This window comes from Sparus aurata, chromosome 10 (assembly GCF_900880675.1).
Source record: "Sparus aurata chromosome 10, fSpaAur1.1, whole genome shotgun sequence".
NCBI classification, from domain to species: Eukaryota; Metazoa; Chordata; class Actinopteri; order Spariformes; family Sparidae; genus Sparus; species Sparus aurata.
The window spans coordinates 20,800,737-20,822,905 of NC_044196.1; the positions used below are offsets into that span (position 1 = coordinate 20,800,737).

General features: G+C 41.6%; 1 protein-coding gene across 2 annotated transcripts in view; it reads right to left on the reverse strand.

The window, feature by feature from the left end:
• Nucleotides 1-7,369: 7,369 nt before the first annotated feature.
• Nucleotides 7,370-22,169, reverse strand: part of rell1 (RELT like 1) — a 34,062-nt gene continuing 19,262 nt past the window's right edge. Inside the window, exons 4-8 of one of the 2 annotated variants that reach the window (XM_030431511.1) lie at nt 19,908-19,962; nt 14,292-14,543; nt 11,577-11,709; nt 9,623-9,666; nt 7,370-9,529 (exon numbers count right to left, since the gene is read on the reverse strand). In XM_030431511.1, the coding sequence (XP_030287371.1) occupies nt 9,631-9,666; nt 11,577-11,709; nt 14,292-14,543; nt 19,908-19,962 (476 nt within the window). In that variant the 3' untranslated portion in view covers nt 7,370-9,529; nt 9,623-9,630. Of the gene's footprint in view, nt 9,530-9,622; nt 9,667-11,576; nt 11,710-14,283; nt 14,544-19,907; nt 19,963-22,169 lie in introns of those variants that run through there. The other variant, XR_003985717.1, reaches the window with a different exon arrangement.

Here is a 22,169-nt window from a genome sequence, read left to right on the forward strand (position 1 = left end):
CCGCAGTATTCGACGCTAACAGTACTCGCGAGCATACCTATGATCCCCGGGTCCTATGTTCCCTGGGTTCTACGGGGAACACAGGACCCGGGGAACATAGGGATGATCCCACAGAAACTCTACCCCTTCATGAAGATCACAGCTAGCGACTTTATCGAGTGAAAACAACTAAGACTGTTAGTATCTCTTGGCCAGTTCAGCTAAGGTTTTCTAAAGCCTTGAAAATGCCGCCAGCAGGGTCGGCTGCAGCTAGCATTGCTAATCTCTAACACATTAGCTGCCTGGCCTGCCCACTACCATCAGTAACAAAGGCTCCTGTAGATTTTCTCTCAACTGAAAATAAAGAAATGAATCTCTCCTTTAGTATGCAAACCTGCTAGCTCCCTTGGCTTAGCTAAAGATTCAGACTTAATTTAAAGATGCATCCACTGTGGACTCCTCAAAAAGTTCAGCTAATGAGCTATGTGTAATTTGCTTTTCAAAATTAGAAGAGAAACAAGATAATAGATTGTAGAAAGATGATAGTGAGATGTAAATTCACTGGGAGGTGATTCCACGGTGATATTCTTTATTTTGAGATACTATAGTACATCTTTAAAAACTTAGAAATGCAAGAAGACAATATTTAGTGAGATTCAGCGGGACATGAATGCTTGTTTACGAGCGCTGCCTCCCTCCGTCTCCATAAACGAGTTGGATCTCTGAGGGACCTAGGTGTTTAAACCTCAACATCACGGCAGTTAGAGCCTCGGCGGGCGTTGTCCAGGGCCCCTGGGCCTCGGCTAATGAACACCTCAGGGCTTTTTTAACTTGAACCGGGAAGACACACGCCGAGCACCTTGGAAACACCCACAGCAGCTGCAGCTGGAAGAAGAATCCTGATCGGCTGACTGACTTGGGCTCTTCGCGGCAGGAGAGGATGTTAGTGTGTCTCTCTGAGAGCAGGAGGTGGAACAGAGCCGAGACGATACCGAAATAGCCCTTTCTTTGGACATTTATCTATTCATCTCACCCACCCTCTTCTATCTTCATCCCTCTTGTTCTTCGCCTGTCGCTGTAATTGCTCACCATGGCTCTCTCAATTACAGTGTGCTCTTTTTAAGCCTGAAACTTGGTTCTGTCTGTAGTTGGACTTTGTTTTTCCCCAATGCATGGGGCCGAATGTTTTTCACTTGCAAATTTTGCAAGTATTTTCATATTTTCCACTCTTAAAGCCCCTTGCACGTAGCGCACGGTGTTGAGTCTCATTGAGTTTCAAACGTCACGGCGATGCCACGTGAAACTGGAGCCAATTATAAGTCAAGTACAAGCATAATGTCAAGACAATAGGGACTGCCAGCCTCCGGGCCACGATGAAGCTTTGATCCAAAATCACTCAGAGTGAGTAAACAAGAAGGTGTGTGTGTCTCTCCCCCCCCCCTCCGATGAACAAGATAACTTGTAGATTCGGTGGGTAGCTGTTAGGTCAGCAGGGGAAATCACAAGCTAGAAAACAAACAAGCTTGTTCTTCAGCAGCCAAACTACAGTCGAAAGGGCTTACAGGCAAATCTGTGCAGGAATCAAATGACGCAATCGCTTAATGCTTAAAATGAGCCTTTTCTTTGTGAGGTTCTGAACGTGCACCATTTTGCAATCAACGTTAAAGGCACAGTTCACCTTAACATCAAAAGCACACACTGTTCCCCTTACCTGTAGCTCTATCAGTCTTTCTAGATTGGTTTGGTGTGAGTTGCCGAGATATCTGCCTACTCTCAAATATAAGATAATGGAACCAGATGGCAAAAAAAAAGACAACATACATTTGAAAAACTCAACAGCAGTGTTTTTTTCCCTAAAATCATGACCCTCTTACTCAAGATAGCCTACATACGGTTAGCGAGTGTAGCTGAATCAAAAAGACAATAGTTCTTCCATGACACAGCTCTCAACAAGTTTTGGGGGTTATGTTAAAGGTATTTTTCCAAGAGAAGTCAGACATCTTTATGGCCGATATCTCCAAAACTCTGCGTCCCACACTAAAACAAAGTACAGATAAGCGGGAAAATATGCATTTTTGATGTGAAAGTGAATTGTCCTTTTAAGAAATAAGTCACACCTGAACCAGAGAGGGGTGCGTGTGTGTGTGTGATTGTCCCGCGAAATGAGAAAAAAGAGCATTTCCATATATCTGGAGTGCAATGACAAACAGGATCTGCCGTGGAGCTCCTGCTTAATCAAACCGGTGACTCATCTTTTCATCGATGCGCCGCGTTGCACCGAAGACAACAGAGCTGTACTCTGTGTGTGCATCTCACACACACACACACACACACACACACACACACACACTTTGATCCTTTCAATCAGTTAAGGGATATGCAGAAAGGTAGATCACATATAGACAAAGAACAGCTGGGGCTTTATTTTGGCACAAATACAAAAAAGGTATGAAGGGTTTGGGTTACCATTCAACAACAAAAAAAACTTGATAAATAAAACAAAAACTTAAGTCATATTCATCCACAGTTACACTTCGGTTTGCAACTTCTTCAAAAACAAAAAAGATTTCAACTGAACATGAGCTTAAAAGATTTCACCTCAGGGGTCGCAGGTTGGGAATCTAACAAAACACGGCGCAAATCACAAAAGGGTCAAAGCAAACTGGTCACTTGGGTAAAAAAAAGGTGGTGATGGGAATAAAACACACAAGCCACCCACTGATTCAATCAAAATGATAGATGAACAAGAAACATTGGACCCAAAAACCAAAGGTCAAGTGGGAGTCACTGATCAGGGGGGAACTTAAGGTATAAAAAACTGGCCAAAAGAAAGAAATCTCAAAACACGCTCAACTCAGATTCCCACCCCAAACAGAAAAACGCAGAGAGCCAATTGATGGCGTTGACTCCCTGAAGACTGAGCAGGGGAACTGAACCCCCTTATGAGTCTGAGTCTCAGCGACGACTCACCTTAATAAAGTGGGCTGCTAAAGGGTAGTTGGATAGAAACTAAGTGGAAATTAAGCAGCACCAATACACTTTAACTAAGTGACCGACTAAAGGAAAGTTAGACAGAAACTGGTTGGAAATCAAGCTGCAAAAACTCACTTCACTTCAACGATCTGCTGATGATAAGTTTGATGGAAACTAGTTCAAAATTAAGCTGCAACAACTCACTTCAGTTTAGTGACTTGTTGACAGGGAGTTAGACAGAAACTAGTTGGAAATTAAGCAGCAATGACTCACTATAAGTTAGTGATCTGCTGACTGTAAGTTAGATGGAAACTGGATCAAAATAAAGCAGCGACGAATTACTTTGATAAAGTGTTCTGCTTAAGGGAAGTTGGACAAAAACTAAGTGGAAATGAAGCTGCACAAATACACTTCAACTAAGTGGCCCACAAGTGATGTTGTGTTTTGGAGCTTGTTTTGGTGCTGGTCCATGCTGGGTTTTCCACCAGGGTAGTTGGAAATCAAGCTGCAAAAACTCACTATTCAACGATCTGCTGATGGTAAATTAGATTGAAACTAGTTCAAAATTGAGCAGCGACGACTAACCTTAATAAAGTGGTTTGCTAAAGGAAAGTTGGACAGAAACTAAGTGGAAATTATGCTGCACCAACTCACTTGAACTAAGTGACCTACTGAAGGGAAGTTAGACAGAAACTAGTTGGAAATTAGTCTACAATAAGTCACTTCAATTCAACGATATGCTGACGATAAGTTAGTTGGAAACTAGTTAAAAGTTAAGCTGCAACAACTCAATTTAATTTAGTGACTTGGTGACAGGAAGTTAGACAGAAACTAGTAGGAAATTAAGCAGCGATGACTCACTTTAATTAAGTGGCCGGTGGAAGAGAAATTAAACTGAATCTAGGTGAGAATCAAGCTGTAAAAACATACTTCAGTTTAACGATCTGCTGACGGTAAGTTTGATGAAAAGTAGTTCAAAATGAAGCTGCAACAACTCACTTTAATTTAGTGACTTGTTGACAGGAAGTTAGACTGAAACTAGTTGGAAATTAAGATGTGGCGACTCACTTAAATTCACTGGTCTGCTGACGGTAAGTTAGATGGAAACCAGTTCAAAATAAAGCAGCGACGACTAACTTGGATAATGTGGTCTGCTTAAGTGAAGTTGGACAGAAACTAAGTGGAAATCAAACTGCTCTGATGGAAGTCTTGTCCGACTTGTTAGCAGGTCTTCTTCTATAAACCTTCTTCTCATTTGAAAGCATGACGATCCCAAAAAAGCGCCACGCGAGCTACCTCTCGTTCTCCTTCTTTAGTGTTGCTGTCATCCCAGTGACTCACAGTAATCACTTCGCCTCGCCCCGCCTCGAGATAACAGCACAAAAGTAATTTGGCGTCGAGCTAATTGTGAGCCGCAGCCTGCTGTGCGTCGAACGTCGATGGAGTGCACGTGGGCAAACAGTGAGCACTTGTGTGTCAGATTCCTTTCGTGTTGTTTTTATGAGGTCCATTAGGCAGCCGGCTGTACAGTCCCCGAGGTGTGTGCGCTCCGTTAACATGTTTGTTTTTCTCAAGGCTTTGTTGGCCATAATGTTGTCACCCTTAATTGCAGCACGCGCGCACTTCCTCGTCTCAGAGGAACGGGGATATTTAAGGAAGACGTATCCACCTACTGCAGGATTATTCTATAGATTCTGAGCAGGAACTGAACAAACTGGGATTTTCTCTGGTTTTGATTTCCTGGTTTCCTTCTGCGAACACCACACAGGGCTTTAATGTTTGTCGATTTGACCCCTTCCTGAAAACACATTTATCAGCGCCGTCATTAAATGGTTATCTTTCACCTTTAAATGTCCGAGAATGAGCCTGGAATAGTCCGCCTCGTTTGGAGGAATTCCCCCGACATCTCTGGAAATGTTTCACTCTGGTTAGATATTAAATTCCTTAACTGGAGACTGAATGCAGCTCTTTAACTCTTACAGCAGAGGTGCCCCAACTTTATCGCTTGGAAGGCCAAAAGTGATACTTAATGATGGACTGTGGGACAAAGCAAACACCTATTGTAGAGTTAATATGCAAAACTTGTTTCCAGATTTCACTTAATTGACTAATTACAGTTCTTTATTAGTGCATATAGAAAAGTAAGTTCTTTATTTGTAATATCAAGTTCATTTTCATAAAACTAGACCAGTTGAGTCTATTTATGGAATACTGGTTATGTCTATTTTTCTTACATTATCTATAGCTGCATTATGTATAAAAATAAGATAAATACATGTAATTAAACTATCAACTAACTGATCTCATTTTCAAAGTACAGTAGTGCTATTTTCCTCCTGTTTTTTTGTTTTATTAAGTAAATAAACTGAAGCTGTGTCGGCATCTTAGTACAATGGCTACTGAACACCTGTTGCTGCTTTTTGTTCCTCAGAGAAACAAAGAAAGAAACAGGCTTTTTAAAATTCTCGAGAGATAAGAGGAGTCGGGAGAATCTACCGAGGTCCTCTTTGAAGATCGACATTGACGTACGAAAGTATAAATAAAATCTGTCTTCAAAAGATGGAAACTCAAGACAGCATCAGTTTGGCAGCATGTTTCAGGTAAAATAAAAGTTTTTTTTATGTGTCGTTTCAGAGTTATTTCAGAAGAACATTCTTTTTTTCTATTTCTGTCACAGTTTCATATGTCCTTGTGCATATGAAAGATCCTGAAAGTTAAAAGACCAAAGTACTCACCAACAGAAGCTCCTGAAATGCCTCGTCAGTAGCCCCGCCTTTACTTCTGTGACGTTGTGACCTCACACCATGTCACCATGTCATACATTTGCATAATGTATCCCTTGCAGCTAGCTTGGCAGTTAAGAATTGATTTAGCACAGCGGCTCTGCCGTCGTTAAGGTCAGGCGTGTGAGAGCTGACCAATCAGAGAAGACTTGAGTATTCCGGAGGAGGGCGGGGCTTAAAGAGACAGAAGCTAAAACTGGGCAGCAGGGGAACTTGCAGTGTTTTTGGGGTTTTAAAGCATGCAACTTACACTAGGAGTAACCTTAAATGAAATATGAACCTGAAAGAGAGCAGAATATCTTTCCTTTAATAAAGAATACATGTCCAATTTCTATACTCCATTTTCTAGTTCCCCTCACTGTCTGCTGGAATCTGTGAACACTGTTTGAGTTACAGAAAGGTGGGCAGTGAGCCACTTCAGAAGGTCACCGTATTCATGGCCCTGATGTAGTTCAAAGGTGTTAAACATTGACTAGACTTCCTCCCACTAGTCCCGAATGTTTCCCTAAAAAAAAAAAAAAAATGTTTCTCCCCCCTGAGCCTCAGAGAGCTCCATCCTCTTTGGCTGATAGCCAGAGACAAAGATAAGATGTAGGGCACTTAGCCTGGCATCGGCATGGGAACCCTGTCGCCTGGAGGCCTGAATAATTCAGTGCCTGAGATAAATTTACCGCTTATGAAGTCATGCAAAAGAGACAGAGCAGAGCTTTATTATTATCTATACCATTTTTATGTGCACACATAACTCCCTCGTGGGATTCTTAAGTCGCATCGATGCAGCGTGAGAAACCTTCTTTTTTTTTTTTCACAGAGCTGGCTGACACCGTTTCTGGAGCTAAAATAAACACCACACACGGAGTCAATATTTGCACCAGATCCTTCATGTCCTGCACTGTCGACCACATCTTTCTGACAGGTTCGAACGCCCCGCAGCCACCCTCTGTGTTTATAATAGGCAGGTTTGCTATGGGTGGGGTGACGTCGCCTTGTGTGCTATCAGGGCTTTTCTTTTTCGGCTGCATGTGAATGTTCCCCCGTCCCTGTCAACACTCTGAAAGTCAATCCTCCCTCCGGCGCTGTCAAGTGACACCAGCGGCAGCCATGTGTCACTCAGGAGCCTTGTTTAATCACATCCTCGCTGTTGTTCGGAGCAGTTAGGCATCATGTTAATAATTCAGCGGCGTAATAACCTAAATTAGTAGATTTGTATCTTCTCTCCTGTTCAGAAACTTGTAGCCTTTATCGAAGCCGTGTGTGCTTGCGCGAGTGAACTTGATAAGCTTCAGAAGGTCAACAAGAGACCAAAAGAGCGAGAGGTGTTAATCCTCGATCTCAAGAAAACACCTCTTCATCTCCATCTCATCTCCATTATGTGGAAATAATATGATAGAGAGCCCCAGGTCATCGGACTACCTCCTCCAGATGAATAAGACGAATCATCTTTTCATTACAGGCGCGAAAAGGGGAGAAAAGGAGCGAGGAGGGAGCGGAGAAGGAAATGAGAAAGAATAGAATATGAAGATGGATGTTTCACTCAGAGGAGAGGGAGAAGTTAGCCTGCAGGTCAGCGGCTTTCATCACTTTAATGTCTCAACCGGTGTACAGTGTGTAATTAGAGGACAACACAAAGTGGATTATTAATGTTTGATATGTGTTAGTCTTTATTTTTCATTACCACAATAAAAACACAACAGAATGTGTGAATAACAAAAAGCTTTTAAAAATAAAAATGAGGCACAATGACATGACATTCACAAACGCCGGAGGGAAACAAAAATTATGGTACAGATCTGGGAAAGTGATATATTTGGATGATAACGTGCGACCTTTAATGATTTTGTATCGCACTTCCGCAGAGTCGCAGGACTCGCAGGACTCGCAAGAGACTGGTTAAAAAAAGGTGGTCAAAATCAAGAGATATACTGACTTTAAGTCTTTAGTATGGGTCGAACTCCAAAAAAACCACTGGATCCTACATCTCCCACAATGCAGCAGATGCATGTTTTCATAAGGCAGTCTCTGTCTTTGTAAACAAAAAGGGGATGCACGATATGTATCGAGCCAATAAATCAGCACGGATAAATGAGTACCCTGATGATGGGAAATGTTTATCCTCTGCAATAATTTCATAAAAAAATGTAAATAGTCGATAACACAAAGCCGATACGGTAGGTGCGGGTGTGCACCTTTAAAGGACAAATTCAAAAAATATTAAATTCAGTTCATGTAAATTTACATTATTGGGTGAACTTTTCCTTTAAAGTTGCTTTCCCTGATAAACACAGAGGGGCAAGAAACAAGCTGCTGTTGCACTCATGACATTTAAACTGCTGCACATGGAAGATCTGCAAAGTGTGGACCACGTGGATGTTTTTCTATAGTTTCAGAGGAAGACGACATGATTTCAATCTGCACAATACATTTCACAAGAGTTCTGCGAGGAGGAAGTAAGCTGCTCGGCCGGCGGACATCTCTTGTGTGCACGCTCCATGAGCCAAACAATGAGGAAGCAATACAGGAGATCCAATTAATTTTATACCCGCAAAGTCAAATTTATTTTGGCTTCATGTGTCACTGAGCAGCTTTCATAAGAATAAGGAGTACCATTAATGGATCCATAGTATTAATACAACAAATCCAATCTTGGCTATGGAATATTAAATCCACAATCGTTGCTCAATATATGAGCCTTCCATAAACTGCAGGATATGATCTTTTTAAAATACCAAAAATATGAAATTATCGCTTAACTTAGCGGTATCTGCCATGAGAAGCACGTTATTATTGGTTATGAGTGTGAACTGAATACAGATCCATATGGTGCATCCCATGTAAACACTTTGAAACTCCGTAACTCCCATTTTTGGCTTTGTGTTTAAATTTGTCGTCAGGACAATGTGGTTTTGGGTTTGGTGGAGACCGAAACAGAGCTAAAAGAAAAGCAGAGTGAATGTGTGTGTGAGGCAACACGACTCGACGTGATCTACGACTGATATTACATCGGTGTTGTGTTTACAGCCACAGGCGTGACCAAGACGAACGTTTAATGCAGCTTTAAAAGAGTAAGTAATGCACTTCTGACACGGAGGAGAACGTGGCAGTGAGGAGTTGGAGCAGACTGGCTGATCATGTCGCTGGGAGAGCGGCTAATTTGCTGTTTGACCCAGAACGCTGCATGCTCGTCTACATGAGAGGTCGGACTGGATGATCAACATGAAGACAGGAGATTATAGTTTGGAGGAGCGGGACGAAAACCTGACAGTGACGCTTAGTTGGCCTGACGGCGAGGCACACACGTCATGTTCACACCTTTGCAGGACTCTGTAATGTCCACATCCTGGTTCTGTGACCCCTCTATCAGGTGGTTCCTGTATCCTGTTTCTGGGATGTAGTTTTATCAATTAACCAACTTGTGACATGCAAAAACTCCTCTATCCCTCCTCATACAAAAACATATGTACATACATCACGGAGCACATCCATGAGTTAGGCTTCCTTGACGCTGAGCAGCTGCCCTGCTTTAACGCCCTTGAGCAAGGCACTATTGTAAATCGGTTTCAGGAGGAAACGCCGTACCTCCCTCCTGCTTGTAAAAATAACTGGCTAGTGTGACTCCACGCGTCACTCTCCCACCGCCGTCCTCGTCATCAGCAGCACTTTTGGCTCCCTGCGGAGCGAGAATGTGGAGGGACGACTCCCGGGTCGACTTCGCTCCTCCTCTGCTGATGGTTCAATGTTCTTGTTTGGGTCTTACGAAAGTGTCCAGATGTTCCTTTTCCCTTCTCTTTGAACATCTGTGGGAATGAGGGAATAAAGGAATCAAGGTGGTAAGACACAGAAATTAAAAAAACACACGCATGAAGCTGACGAAAAACCAAACACTTTACCTGGATTTCTATCGTTTCTCTTTGTCCAAGTTGTCCGTCTGCTCCTGTCGGACGGAGATAATCTTGATTTATTACAAAGAATAAACATTAAATCGATGATCTTCAGATTAGGAGAGAGCGACGGGGTTTGTTTATTCTCTTGGCAGACAGTCAATATGAGAAAGCTTCAAGTCAATATGTGAAACAGGAGAATGAAATGAGACAAACACGGATGTTTAATGTCCTCCTGGGCTGTAAACAGATTCTTTGCAATTGTATCATCTATGAAACACAAGTGACGTCTCTCCACCCTAAAACAAATTTATTCAAGCTAGTGAAAACAAACTTCGTATTACCGAGTGAACTTCATAATATGCTCAGGATTGTCAAGATATGTAGAAAAAAAGATATGTAGAACCTGAACATCATTTAATATAACTTTATTTTTTAGTTTTAAAAATAGGTGCAATATGTAAGATGTCCAGCGCAATTCAAAAAAATAGTAGGTAGCAGTACAGCAATAGAATGGCCGCTAACTGCTGCTATCTGTAGCTACCTTTAGCTAGTTAGCTCAGTTGGCCGTGCAGCTAGCGGTCTAAACTGGAGGCTCAGGGCACTGACAGGGGAGGTGTTGGCGTTTACACCGCCAGCACAAAAGCTAAGGACGGGGACTGGCTGGGGCTAGCTGGTTAACTTTTTTCAACTAGAATTCTTACATATTGCACCTGTAGGTATAAGACGAACTGTTCACACCAACATCCTTTTCCAACATCACAGGGACACACACAGCATCTCTGGGGGGGTCAAAGACACACCAGTAATCACAGTTTATTGCCTCCGCTGCCGCCAAAGAGAACTAAACTGAGATCATCTATACTGTTATCGTTGAATCAGAGCTCAGTCCCACAGGACAGAAGGACCATCGAAAAAGTTTCTGTTTGAGGTTGTTTTCTGTCATCAAAGAAGAAGAAACCAACAATGAGGAAATGTCTGTGCTCCAACTGCAGCGTCAGCAGGAAGACAACAACTCCTCTGCACACTTGTAAACAGTAAATTAAACACTGAGGAGAGACGAGCGGAGGCTGTTCATGATCACCTGGAGCATTGTAATTTCACAAAGCAGAGTTGCTGTGATGTAAACACAAGGCAGCAGAGCTGGAGGCTGATTATTGCTGCAGTTTTCTCTTTATCATGAATATTTAAACACTTATTTAGCTAATTGTTGGGTAAAAAGGTACGCAGTGTCTGTGCACGCTGCTGGTTTTTTATTCAGACTTCAGCTTCTTTTTGGTTGTTGTAATTGTCATTTCATATCCTTGGCTCCATTTCTTAATTTTTTTAAAGTTCTTTGGGGAGTTTTGAGTGCGTGATTGGTCGCCTATGAATTTGATATTAGGAAGCTGTATATAAATAATCTTGACTTTTGCGTTCTTAACACTTGTGTACTCAACATCATCAACGTAAACAATGTTTTAGTGACATTTCAGAGCTAATATTATTAATGGATTGATAGAAAATGACTCCACGACAATTTTAATAGTTGTTTAAGAAGCTTTACCAAACACACTTGTGCTCCAGTTACTTAAATCTGAGGATTTGCTGCTTTTCTATCTCTTAGGTGACATCCAACTTAAAATTTCTGGATGATGGTTAAACAGATCTAAAGCTTGAAAGATGTAAACTAATTTTGAATATTGTACCACGCATTTTTTTTCTCGATATTTTAAATTTTTTAGACCAAACAATCCAAGCCTAAATCAATAAAATAATTAGCCGGTTAATAGATAATGATGATAAAAAAGTCATTGGTTGTAGCCTGAACACAGTCTCCTGCTTCTCCTCAGAAAGAGCTGTAAGAAGAGTGATTGTGTGCACTTGTTTATACACAGAGTGTCAGCAGGGAGCAGTCCGATGGGACTCCAGAGAAAAAAAAAAGAAACAGGGACACAGATGAAGACGTTTCCAGGACACCAACCTGCTGGGACTCCGACGTCGTCCGACTCTTGGGCTCCAACTCTGTAGGAGACGTGGGGACGCTCCCGTTGGAGTCTGATATTAGCAGGGTCCTCCGCTCCCGGGCGGTCTTTTCACACTTCGTCACCCTGAACCTGAGAGATGACAAAAAAAAAATGTAATAAACAAAAATTAATTTTAAGAATAACAATAATTAAAAGTCTTCATTTCTCCTCTTTATATTGAGGATTTATCAGTAAAACATTAATTCACTGTTTTTTTCTCCCTTTTGTTAGTTGAGAATTTTAAGTGTATTGCTTTGTATTCTCATATTTATTGCTTCCATACAGACTCCATAACTTTGTTGCCTTTATACTTTATTACTATTATATTATATATTATATATATTAGTTATATTCATTTGTCACGGCGTTGGTGCTTTATACCCTAATTTGCTTGCCTTCACTGCTACTCCACTCTGTTTTTAATTCTTTATACATTATAAATAATTGTTTTCTGCGGTGGAGCCGCTCAGCCAAAGAATTGCACACTTCTACAAGCGCAGCGACAGCAAACATCTTGAATCTTGAATGTTCTTGCTGCCTGTGACCCACATGAAACACTCGCACGCTGCAGAGTTGTGCTCATTAAAACAAACTCCGGCTCTTCTTCTGAGACCACTGGCCGAAATACAAACAGCGCAGTGAAATTGTGTTGAACTCTTTAAAAGAAAGTTTTTTAGAAAATGATCACAGTGTGAATTATTTTTCTGGGTCAAAATAAACCCTCAGACCCTCTCTGCTGTAGACTCTTTGTAAATAGTGTATTTATATCATAATATAAACAAACCACAGAGAATGGCTGTTGAGCATAAACTCAGTGGGTATCAGCCATTCTCATTTGTGCCACAGCTGCTGACTCTCACTCACCTCAACTTCACATCCTCTTCCCCCACTCAGAGACACACGCAAACACACACTCGAAAAGCTTTAATTAAATCAGCAAATGAATATTCGTATCCAGGTCATGCTGACCCCTCTGCGTACGCGGCCATTCATCTGGGTGTGCAAATGAAAAGCGACCTCGCTGCATCCCAATCAGCTCGCAGCAGGACGTTAAGGATGAGAGGAGGGCTCGCTGCGTGACGGGGCCGAGGCTGCACGCTTTCCTGGGTTCACTAGTGGACTGAGAAATGTTGTCTTTACTTTAAACATCTCTGACAGCTTCATTATTGAACATAGCGCCGGGGTTCATTTACAAATATGGTGGGTTTTTTCGTGAACCCCGTTACAAACGCTGGTAAGCCAGAAAATTAGCACAATTCTTGTGCTGTTTTGTTTTCTTTAAGTTGCGATCCTTAAAGATTTTCATAAAAAACAGACACCATTTTGGCTGCCTTTTATAGTTCACCATTCACTATATTTACATTCAGTGTTAATCTCAGGATCCAGTCATTTTTATTGTTAGCGGTGGAGTCCGCCATTCCTGTTCCATCACACGCAGGAGGGATTCACAGGAAAAAGATGAGTTTACATAATCCAGCACGGGTTTATCACATCCATAATAGCCTCATTGTCTATTGTTCGCGCTCTTTACACCGTGTCGGAGCTGTGCAATGTTACCACCAATACAAACAGAACACCCTTCTCGTGCTGCTTCACATTAAAAGCATTAAACTCGCAAACACAGGCTGGCTTTTATTGAGAAGCAGCCGCATGACGTCCCGACAGTAAGAGGCACTAATTCAACTGCCGAGTAAATACAGATTCAAGATGTGACACCAGGTGACCCCCAGCTCTCCTGAAGCAGCCTAACGAATACGAGTTTTATATGACGGAGTATCAAGCATCTGTCTGAAATCCCTCTAAATTTGCGTTGCTGAAAAATTGCGCAATAGAAGAAAATGGCCCACTGTGATATAAAAGCTGTTCAGTGAGAAGACGACACATTTTATTTTGAAATATGTCTTACATTTGTGAAAATCTTGACGTCAGTACAAAGAGATACGCGAGGTGAACTCAAAGTAGATTGGGGCCAAGAACAAAGAACTATAGTCTTTATATTTCTTAACTGATGTGGTAATTAAGAATTCCACATTAAATGTTTTGTTTTTTTTTTTATTTAGTTTTTTTTTTTTTTTTTACATTTAATTGTTTTTTGCCTTCTAATTTAAAATGTTTTGTCTTTCTTCATATACTGTGTATATATATTTGTTGTCGGCTGCTGCATAAAAATGCCCTTGCAGGGACAAATGATTAAAAAAAAAGAAAGAAAGAAAGAAAAAAAGAAGGTAGGTTGATCCTAAAAAGAACAAACTCTTAGCCGTTAGGTCTCTCTGTTGCCGTCAGGCTCAGTTTTCTGAGAGAACCTCCTCCTGTTCATTGTGCTTTTAACAGGAATTGTTGCCACACAACAGAGGTTCACCGCTGAAACTTACCACAGAACAACAACAGCGTTTGAACCCTTCAGTGTCTATTTTCCCAGGCTTCACCCAGAAAAAACATCCACCTGTGTATTTTCCAGGTCACTGGTTCGGTGTCAAAGTGCAGGACAGTGCGAGCCTGTGTAATTAAGCGCAGCTTTTTCAATGACAAACATTCAGAGTAAATGTTTGGTTGTTAGTGTGTGCGCGCTTGTATTTAATATGCCTCTTGTTTTAGTCTACCTCTGCTAGTTAAAAAAATCATTTTGTTCCTGCCTCAGACACACACTCACACACTCACACACACCTGCCCACCTGCCCACAGCCAGTACCGTGACCTCTCCATGGTGGCTGCGCCGCTGCTCTGCCGCCTTACGGGCCGACGGCCTCCTCATCAGTGGCCATTTCTTCTGGCTGCAGCGGGTGCAGATGTTCTTGGTGCCGCTCATGCCGCCGATGGTGTGCAGGTGGTTGCAGGTGTGCTTGGCGGCTCCCGGAGGTGCATCCGGTGATACTGGGGTCATTGGAGGCGTCGGGGTGCCGGGAGACGTGGGGGTGAGTGGTGGACTAAAGACAAGGAGACCAGACAGTGACGAGTGAGACTTGTCAACATTTAGTCCATAACATTTGATATTTTAAAGAGAATTTAAGCTCACTGACATCAATGTCTGACTTCAACAAGACAAAAACAACCACTGATTGTGATTAGTCATGATTGTGTTTAATGATAATGGATGCAATTATGTGATGAGTTACATAGGATACAACAGTGTGTCAAAGGAGGCTAATTGTTCCTTTGCTCTCTCTCACATCCCTTTTTCTTTTCAGTGTGTGTGTTTCACGACCCTGGAGAGCAGCTCTTCACATTGTTTATGCACAAAGGTGGAATAAACAGTGTTTCTATCCACTGATGTAAACATGTGATATACAGTGTGTCAGGGGACAGACGGCATAATGAGCAACGTCTCTTTGATCTCTCAAGTTTCTGAGTTTCTGTAAAAGCTTTTTGAGCCCATGGGAAGGTTCTCCTATTTGAGGCCTGGTCTGAAAACAAAAGCACACACAGGGGTGTCACATTTTTGCGGTTATGTGTAGAATGTTGCAAGTTAAATAAGATTGTTGAGCGTTGTTGGATTATAAACAGGATAGTAAAGCAAACAAAAAATTCTGCCCAACTTCTGATTTTTCCTTGGTCTTTGCTTTATTTTCTTCTGAATTACTGGATAATTTAGAGCAACAAAGTGTAACTTGTCTGAACTTGTTCTTGACATCATGGGGATAAGACTCCAGTAACTGTCTCCAGGAAGTTACACTCTGTTGCTTTAAGTTTCCTATAAAATATTCGATAAACTGAAAAATGTTGATCAGTGTTTCCCAAAGCCCAGGATGACATCCTAAATGGTTTTGTCCACAAACCAAAGATATATAATTTACTGTTATCAAGGACTAAAGAAACCACAACATACTCAAATTTAAGAAGCTGGATTCAATAAAAAAAAAAAAAAGTGAAAATTCTCGATCAGAATAGTTTCAATTAATTTAATAGGAGACCAATCAATTACTCATTGTAGCTGCATCGTTGATGCACAGTGAAAACATCGATTTATATCAGCATTAATAAGATATGCCTTTTTTGTTTCAATATTCTCATGGCACATCTGTGTTTGTGTGACTTCAAACAGGGCTAGCGGTAGGCAGATAAAGGCAAGCAGTCTGGGAATTAATCAGCAGTGTGGAAATATTTTGTATTTCAGGGAAAAGACAGGTTGAGAGACAAAGGACCAGCCATACGAAAACAATGCTGTTGCGAGATCAAACACTCAGGAAACCTGACAAAACCTGGCCGGATGCCTCACTCTGCAGTCGCCTAACTTGTAGCTCTCGCTACCGCAATATTAGCTTCTGTGTTTCAACTATTCTGACAAAGCGTGCATGCAGGCTGAAATTAAAATGTCACATTCTGAGATTCCCCACTCTAACACGCCTGATTCAGATGAATGGGTCATTATCAGGCAGGAGAGGTAGATGACGAGCGGATCAATAGAATCAGGTGTGTTGGTGCGGGTAAACGTGTAGGACAGGAAGCCTTGAGGGCCAGGGTTAAAAAACTCTGTTGCTGTGTCTCAATTCAGGGTCGGCATCCTTCAGAGGCCGCATTTAAAGGTCAATTCCGTCATTGTGCCGCGCAAAGGCTCTCCCAATTCGAAGGCAGCCCACAAATGCGGCCTTCTTTTCCCTCTTTTTGGACGATACATGGCTACTAACCTTTGTGGCCTCACATATCCCAAGATTCTTTGCACGCCCGAAAAAGAGGAAAGAAAGTGAGAAAATGGTGACGTTGCGTGGCGTAGATCACCACTTTCTTGGGCCTGGACGGCAGAAATCGTGACATAAGTGTAAACCATCTTATGACGCAACTAGGAAGTGCTCCATAGGCTAGACTGTCTCATTTAACAACGGCTGAAGGACTTGCCTTTGAAGGCCGCAAAGGTCGGGTCCTTCGAAGGATGCGGTCCCTGAATTGGAACACAGCCTATGACTATAGATGAAGTCTGCTAGCAGCTAGGCTAATTTATTCAACGTAAAATGCTACTGATGGTGACCTTGTCAGTTATTTAGCCATACTTTATATTTTCCTGAAATGTTTTTCGTTATTTAGCTATGTTTTATGTGTGTCAGTGGAATTAGTTTAAAGTAAGCTTTGCTGCACTTAACTGGTGAAAATGATTTACAATTATGTATGTACCGTTTTAGCTCTTTTAATGGCAAAACCCAGAAAAGAAAACGGTTGGCGGCTTCTTCTGTTACCTATTAAGTGAATTGATCCAAATCGAAGCTGTAACTTCGCATATATATCATATTGTCTACAAAAGAGTTAATAATACATTGTATCGAGGTGAAACTTGTGATTTTACACCATATTTAAACATATGCAACCAGTGAGAGGGGGGAGTAGCAAGCAGACAACCCTTGAGAATCACTGGAGTAAACAATGTGTGAGTACACGCATGTAAAATGAATAATTGTCGCCTTTTATCTAAAACAAATGCACAAAAAATCTGTATTATGCTCGTGTACAGCAAGGATCCCTGCAGGGCAGAGGTATGAAACATGAGTTTGATCCACGGGAGGGAAGAAACGACATGGCAGAGGGGAGATCGGCTGATGTGAGAAGAGGAGACTGAGGGGTGGTGGAGAGGTGGAGGCTGGAGCACCGACGGGGGAGAGCAGCACTGAGGCGAGGGTAAAGTTAAGTATCGAATCTGGAGAGGCAGATAGGGAGCCCTGGCCACACTACAGTCACTCTCCTCCCTGTAGTCTCTCTCCATCCTTCCCTGCCTTCCTGCTCTCTCCCTTTCTGCCTGTCTGTCCGTCTCCCTCCACCCCTTAAGTGTCCCATAAATTACCCCCGCCGATACCACTCGTCCCCCCTATTCCACCATCTCTAAGTGATCCACTGGCAGACTGCCCGACCTGGCTGGGAGGGAGCGAGAGAGGAAGATATGAAGATTAACTGCAGGAGAAAGAGGGAGTACCGGGGAGAGCAATTTCAACAAAATGAACAAAAAGTGAAGGGAAACAAGGAGTGGAAATATGTGGAAAAGGGGATTTGGAGAGAGAACTGAAGAAGCATGAGAGTGACGCCGGGGAAATGTGTGCGATTGCAGATTTCTGCTGATTGTTCCAGGACACCCAATGTGACTGAGCAGAATACCTCAGTATCTAATCCTTGGCAGAGGCGACGCTGCTACCATTTATCCACACTAACAAAAGGAGAACATCTCTCCCCTCTTTATCTCTCTCCTTCACTCCCAGAACAATATGTAGCAGGACGAGGAAGATGACAGGAAGAGAGAGAGGGGGAAAACATACTCCGCAAACTCGATTTACTCACACTCCTCTTCACTCACAGGCATCTCCTCCTCCGATCTGTCTATCAGCCTCTTTCCCTCTCCTCTTATCTCAGCAGCAAAGCAACGCAAAGACGTCTAATCTCAGCTTGTACCAACAGCTCCTCTTCTTATGATGCGGGATCATTCAGAGTGACAAGTGGGCAGCCTTTGATTTGAGATGTGTATGTTGAAATATGAAAAAGCCACTGATATCCATTTGAAAGGCCTGATGTAGAATTTATCCTGGCCTTTATATACAGCCTAGAGCGGTGGAAAATTTGCTTAAATACATAGTTTTCATTTAAAAAGCAAATAATTGATTTCACAAGGAGGAAAACAAAAGCGGCTTCTCATTTCTAGCTAAAGATTGAGGATGGTTACACTTGTCAGAAATGAAAACTCAGCTGTGGCCAGCTAGCCGGTAAGGCTAACTTTAGCTCCATGACGTTCTGAGCAGCACTTTAAAACAGAAGCCACATTAAAAACGTCCTAATTTTGCACTTGTACACATATCAAAATGCCAATGACACACTCAGACCCATTTTGAGGCCTGTACATTTCATGCTAATAAAAAGATCCTGACTATTATATGCAGTTGACAACAAGGAAATTTATCCAATGACCATGAGTTAAGTAGTTGCCGCTACATAACTACTTGAACTTCTTAGCATTTCTTTAAGCGATAGAGGCTTGATTTCATCATTTCTAGCCGATGATCCTGGTTAGTTACACTTTAGTAATCTAAATAAGCTAACTTTAGCTCAACGGTTTGGTTGCAACGCTCTTCCCATAATTGTTTTGCGCCTGTCAGCTCATTCATGCTTTGCAACTGAAGCTTTATGTTAGCAGCTTCACCAGTTGATGATCTCTGTAGAGTGGTAAAGCTAGTTAGTCTCAGTGTTATAAAAGACCAGACTGTCTGGTTGTTTAGATATATCAGCTGGAGGTTAGATATACAATTTATTGTTTATATTTTTATGAGGTTTTTTTTTTACTTTTAATGTTAGAAGATAAAATGCTTTTATGCCAAGGACAAACGTGTGTGTTTGGGAATAGCAATACCATCTCGTCTTCCACAAATTTAGTCCAAGGACAGGACAACATTAGCCTACACTACGATACTAAACACTATACAGGGTGCTATCACGAAGGATTGTTATGACATAAGTTTTAACCTCACATAATAATGTTAAATGAAACGCTCCTCGGTTTTAGGCATGGGGCTTGATTACTGCTGTAGGTATAAAACTAGCTAGCCAGACATGCTAACATTTGCAGCTCATGTTAAGAATAAATTAAACTGTATGTTCTTCCGTGCCAACACTTCTGTTTTAGTGTTTTTAGGTTTGGAAAAGCTTCACAGAAACCTTTAAACCTTTAAACCACAGATAATCACTCTTACTACAGCCCCATGCCCACCAACATGGGGAGAAATCTGTTGATTATTCTTTTTTAATTGATAAATTTGGTCTATGAAATATCAGAATATAGAAAGAGGTGTATGTACATTGCTTGTTTTGACCATCAATCCATAACCCAAAGGTACAGTACAGGTGAAAGCATCAAATCCTCACACTTGAGAAGCTGGAAAAGGCACATTTTTAGGAGTTTTCCTTTATAAATGACAGGTTTCAGCTCTAATGCAGGCATCTGTATTTGTTAAGCCTCTAGTAAGAGGACAACTATGGTTTCTTTGCCTTAATACTTACTTGTTAAGTGGAATCATAGTCACCCCAACGTATCTTGGCTAAGAATCTAATAAGGAAAAATGGAAACGACTGTGCACAATATGCTTTGATAATCCCACAATACAGTGATACAGGGCCCAGTGGCATTTAGGGAACAGTCCCCAGCTGCTCACCCTCGATCAAACCTTGCCAAATTGGAAAAGTATCAAAAGAGAAATGTGTCCTGATTGCCTTGTTTCGAGTGCTCACTTCCTGCTGTGGCTACTCTCATTTCAGCCAGCAGCGACGCCGAGGCTTTTCAAAAGAGTCTTATGGTGCCATCTGGTGGTTGAGGCGGTTAATAGACTTACCCATCAGAATCAATGCTGTTTTCATGAACCATGGCTTTCAGGGCGTCAGAGTTTGCTGATGAGAGAGGGAGAGAGAGAGAGAGAAAGACACTTGTTCAGATAGAAGGAAGGAGCAGGGAGAGGGAGAGATAAGAGAAGTGTGGGAATTATGTGGGGAATTAGCGAGGAGAACGCTCCAGTGACTTCAAAAGCAGAGCGCTTATTGAAAGATGGCTACAATAGATTAACTCCCTAACACAATTAAACGGCACATCACATTAACTCACTAAGCACATGATAACTGTACACGACAACCTCAGGGGAAGACACCCCTCCCCCAAACCAGAAACAAAAACTTGACCCAGAGTAAACATACTCCAGAATATGAGACGAAGCACCTGAGGAAAAAGGTTTGAGGGCTGCACCGAGACACAGATGACTCATGTAGGTGAACGCTGGAGTCCCACGTTTAATCTAAAAGTGTGCACGGATGTCTGACTCAAGCCTCTGTCCTCCTTATCACCCCGGATCATCCTCATACCATGAGGAACCGCAGGGGTTTTCACAAGAACATTCTTGATGACGGTTATTTATTTTTAGTCCAGAAGTGTTATGAACTTGCTTTTGTTTTGGTCATTTTATTTATGCACGGCTGCCTTTTGAGGGTGGTGGAGGATTCAGTTTTGAGTCTTTAAAAAAAGACCTTGAAAACACACACCACAACTTTATTTCCTGCCTTTCACACTGGTTTAGTAACATTACCCTTTTCTTTCTTTAAATCTTTCTGGTGATAATATCCAGTAAAAATAATTCCCTCCAACTACAATTTAATTGTAGGTGGGGTATGCGATTCCAGGGAAAGATTGTTGATTGTTGAGTCTTATTCCCAGGTTGTCAACTGATGCTTTGGCGCTGGTACTTGACATGAGGTCAACAATAACAACCTTTCCTCAGAATCGCAGACAGAAGCAATATGGTGATAGGATCCCGATGAAGAACTTGAGATCGGACATGCAAATATGTTCTGAATCTAACCAGGTCTAATGACAGTCACAAGATTGCTGTTGCCGTTAACAATTTTCAGTCTAATCGGTTTTGGTGCTAATTTTTCAGACTATTTTATCCTTTAAATTAAAGAAAACAGACTCGATACACAACATTCAAAGTATAGACAATGAAGATATCATCCATGTAAAACTTAAGCAAATCTTAATTGCAAATATATTTTTATTTTCGTGAAGTTTGATGGAAAAATGCAAGTCCTGGAGCTGGCAGAAATATGAAAGAGATCATTTAAGTAATAAAAACCTGTCATCTATCCTCTGGTTGCATTTTATTTTGAAGTTTGTTACACTATATTGAATGAGAACAAGTACGCTTGCATTCTGTAGATGGCAGTCTTCCCTCAGACTATGAGTGCAACTCGCGGTGACGACTCAGTTCTTCTGTTGATTTATATACAAACTGCTGCTGCCAGCGGAAATGTAACACACACGCATTGCTTCCTGTGCTCCACATAATAATTTCCATGGAAAATACCTACAAGGGGATTTTAGAGTAGCCAGTAGTGAGGCTTTTAAGTTTTCTAGGTCGAACTTTCAAAGAGCTCAACCATATGAAGCACCACAACGTGACACCAGACTGACAACGTGAGGCTTTAGTCACAGCTAAGGGACTTCCAACTCCACAAACATTTTTACTGCCAAAGGAGTGATGAGTCAGCTCAAACTCTGCCTCCTCGGGGGGGACAGAATTTGTAAGACATCAGTAGATTATACAATATTATTATTATTATTATTATATTATTATATAATGTTACAACAGTATTATATCATTTTGTCATTCATTACCTGTTTATTAACAAAGAGGCATTAAACTTGTTGACAACTACATCACTGAACATTATGATAAAAAAGCCAAAATACATTATTGTACAAGGGTATGAATGTTACTTCAAAGATATGCACATGTTTTATTCTAACTAGCAGTGGTGCATCTTAAAGTCCCTGTACAGACTTTTCATTTAGTGTTGATTTTGGCGGCCCCGCTGGACGAAAGCGGTAGTGTTTTGCCGGAATGAAGACTGCATTTCCCATGAGCTCTAGCGCCCACTGTCGTGAAGACGTTTGTCTGGCCGGCGCGTGTAGATTTGTTTTGGAAACGTTGGAAAGAAGACGGGACTTGCTTTGAAAACTTTTTTTGTTTTAGTTTAGCAGCTATCTGCAGCGTGCATATGGACGAGGTAAATGTGTCTATTTGTATTTCTACTTAATATAATATGCC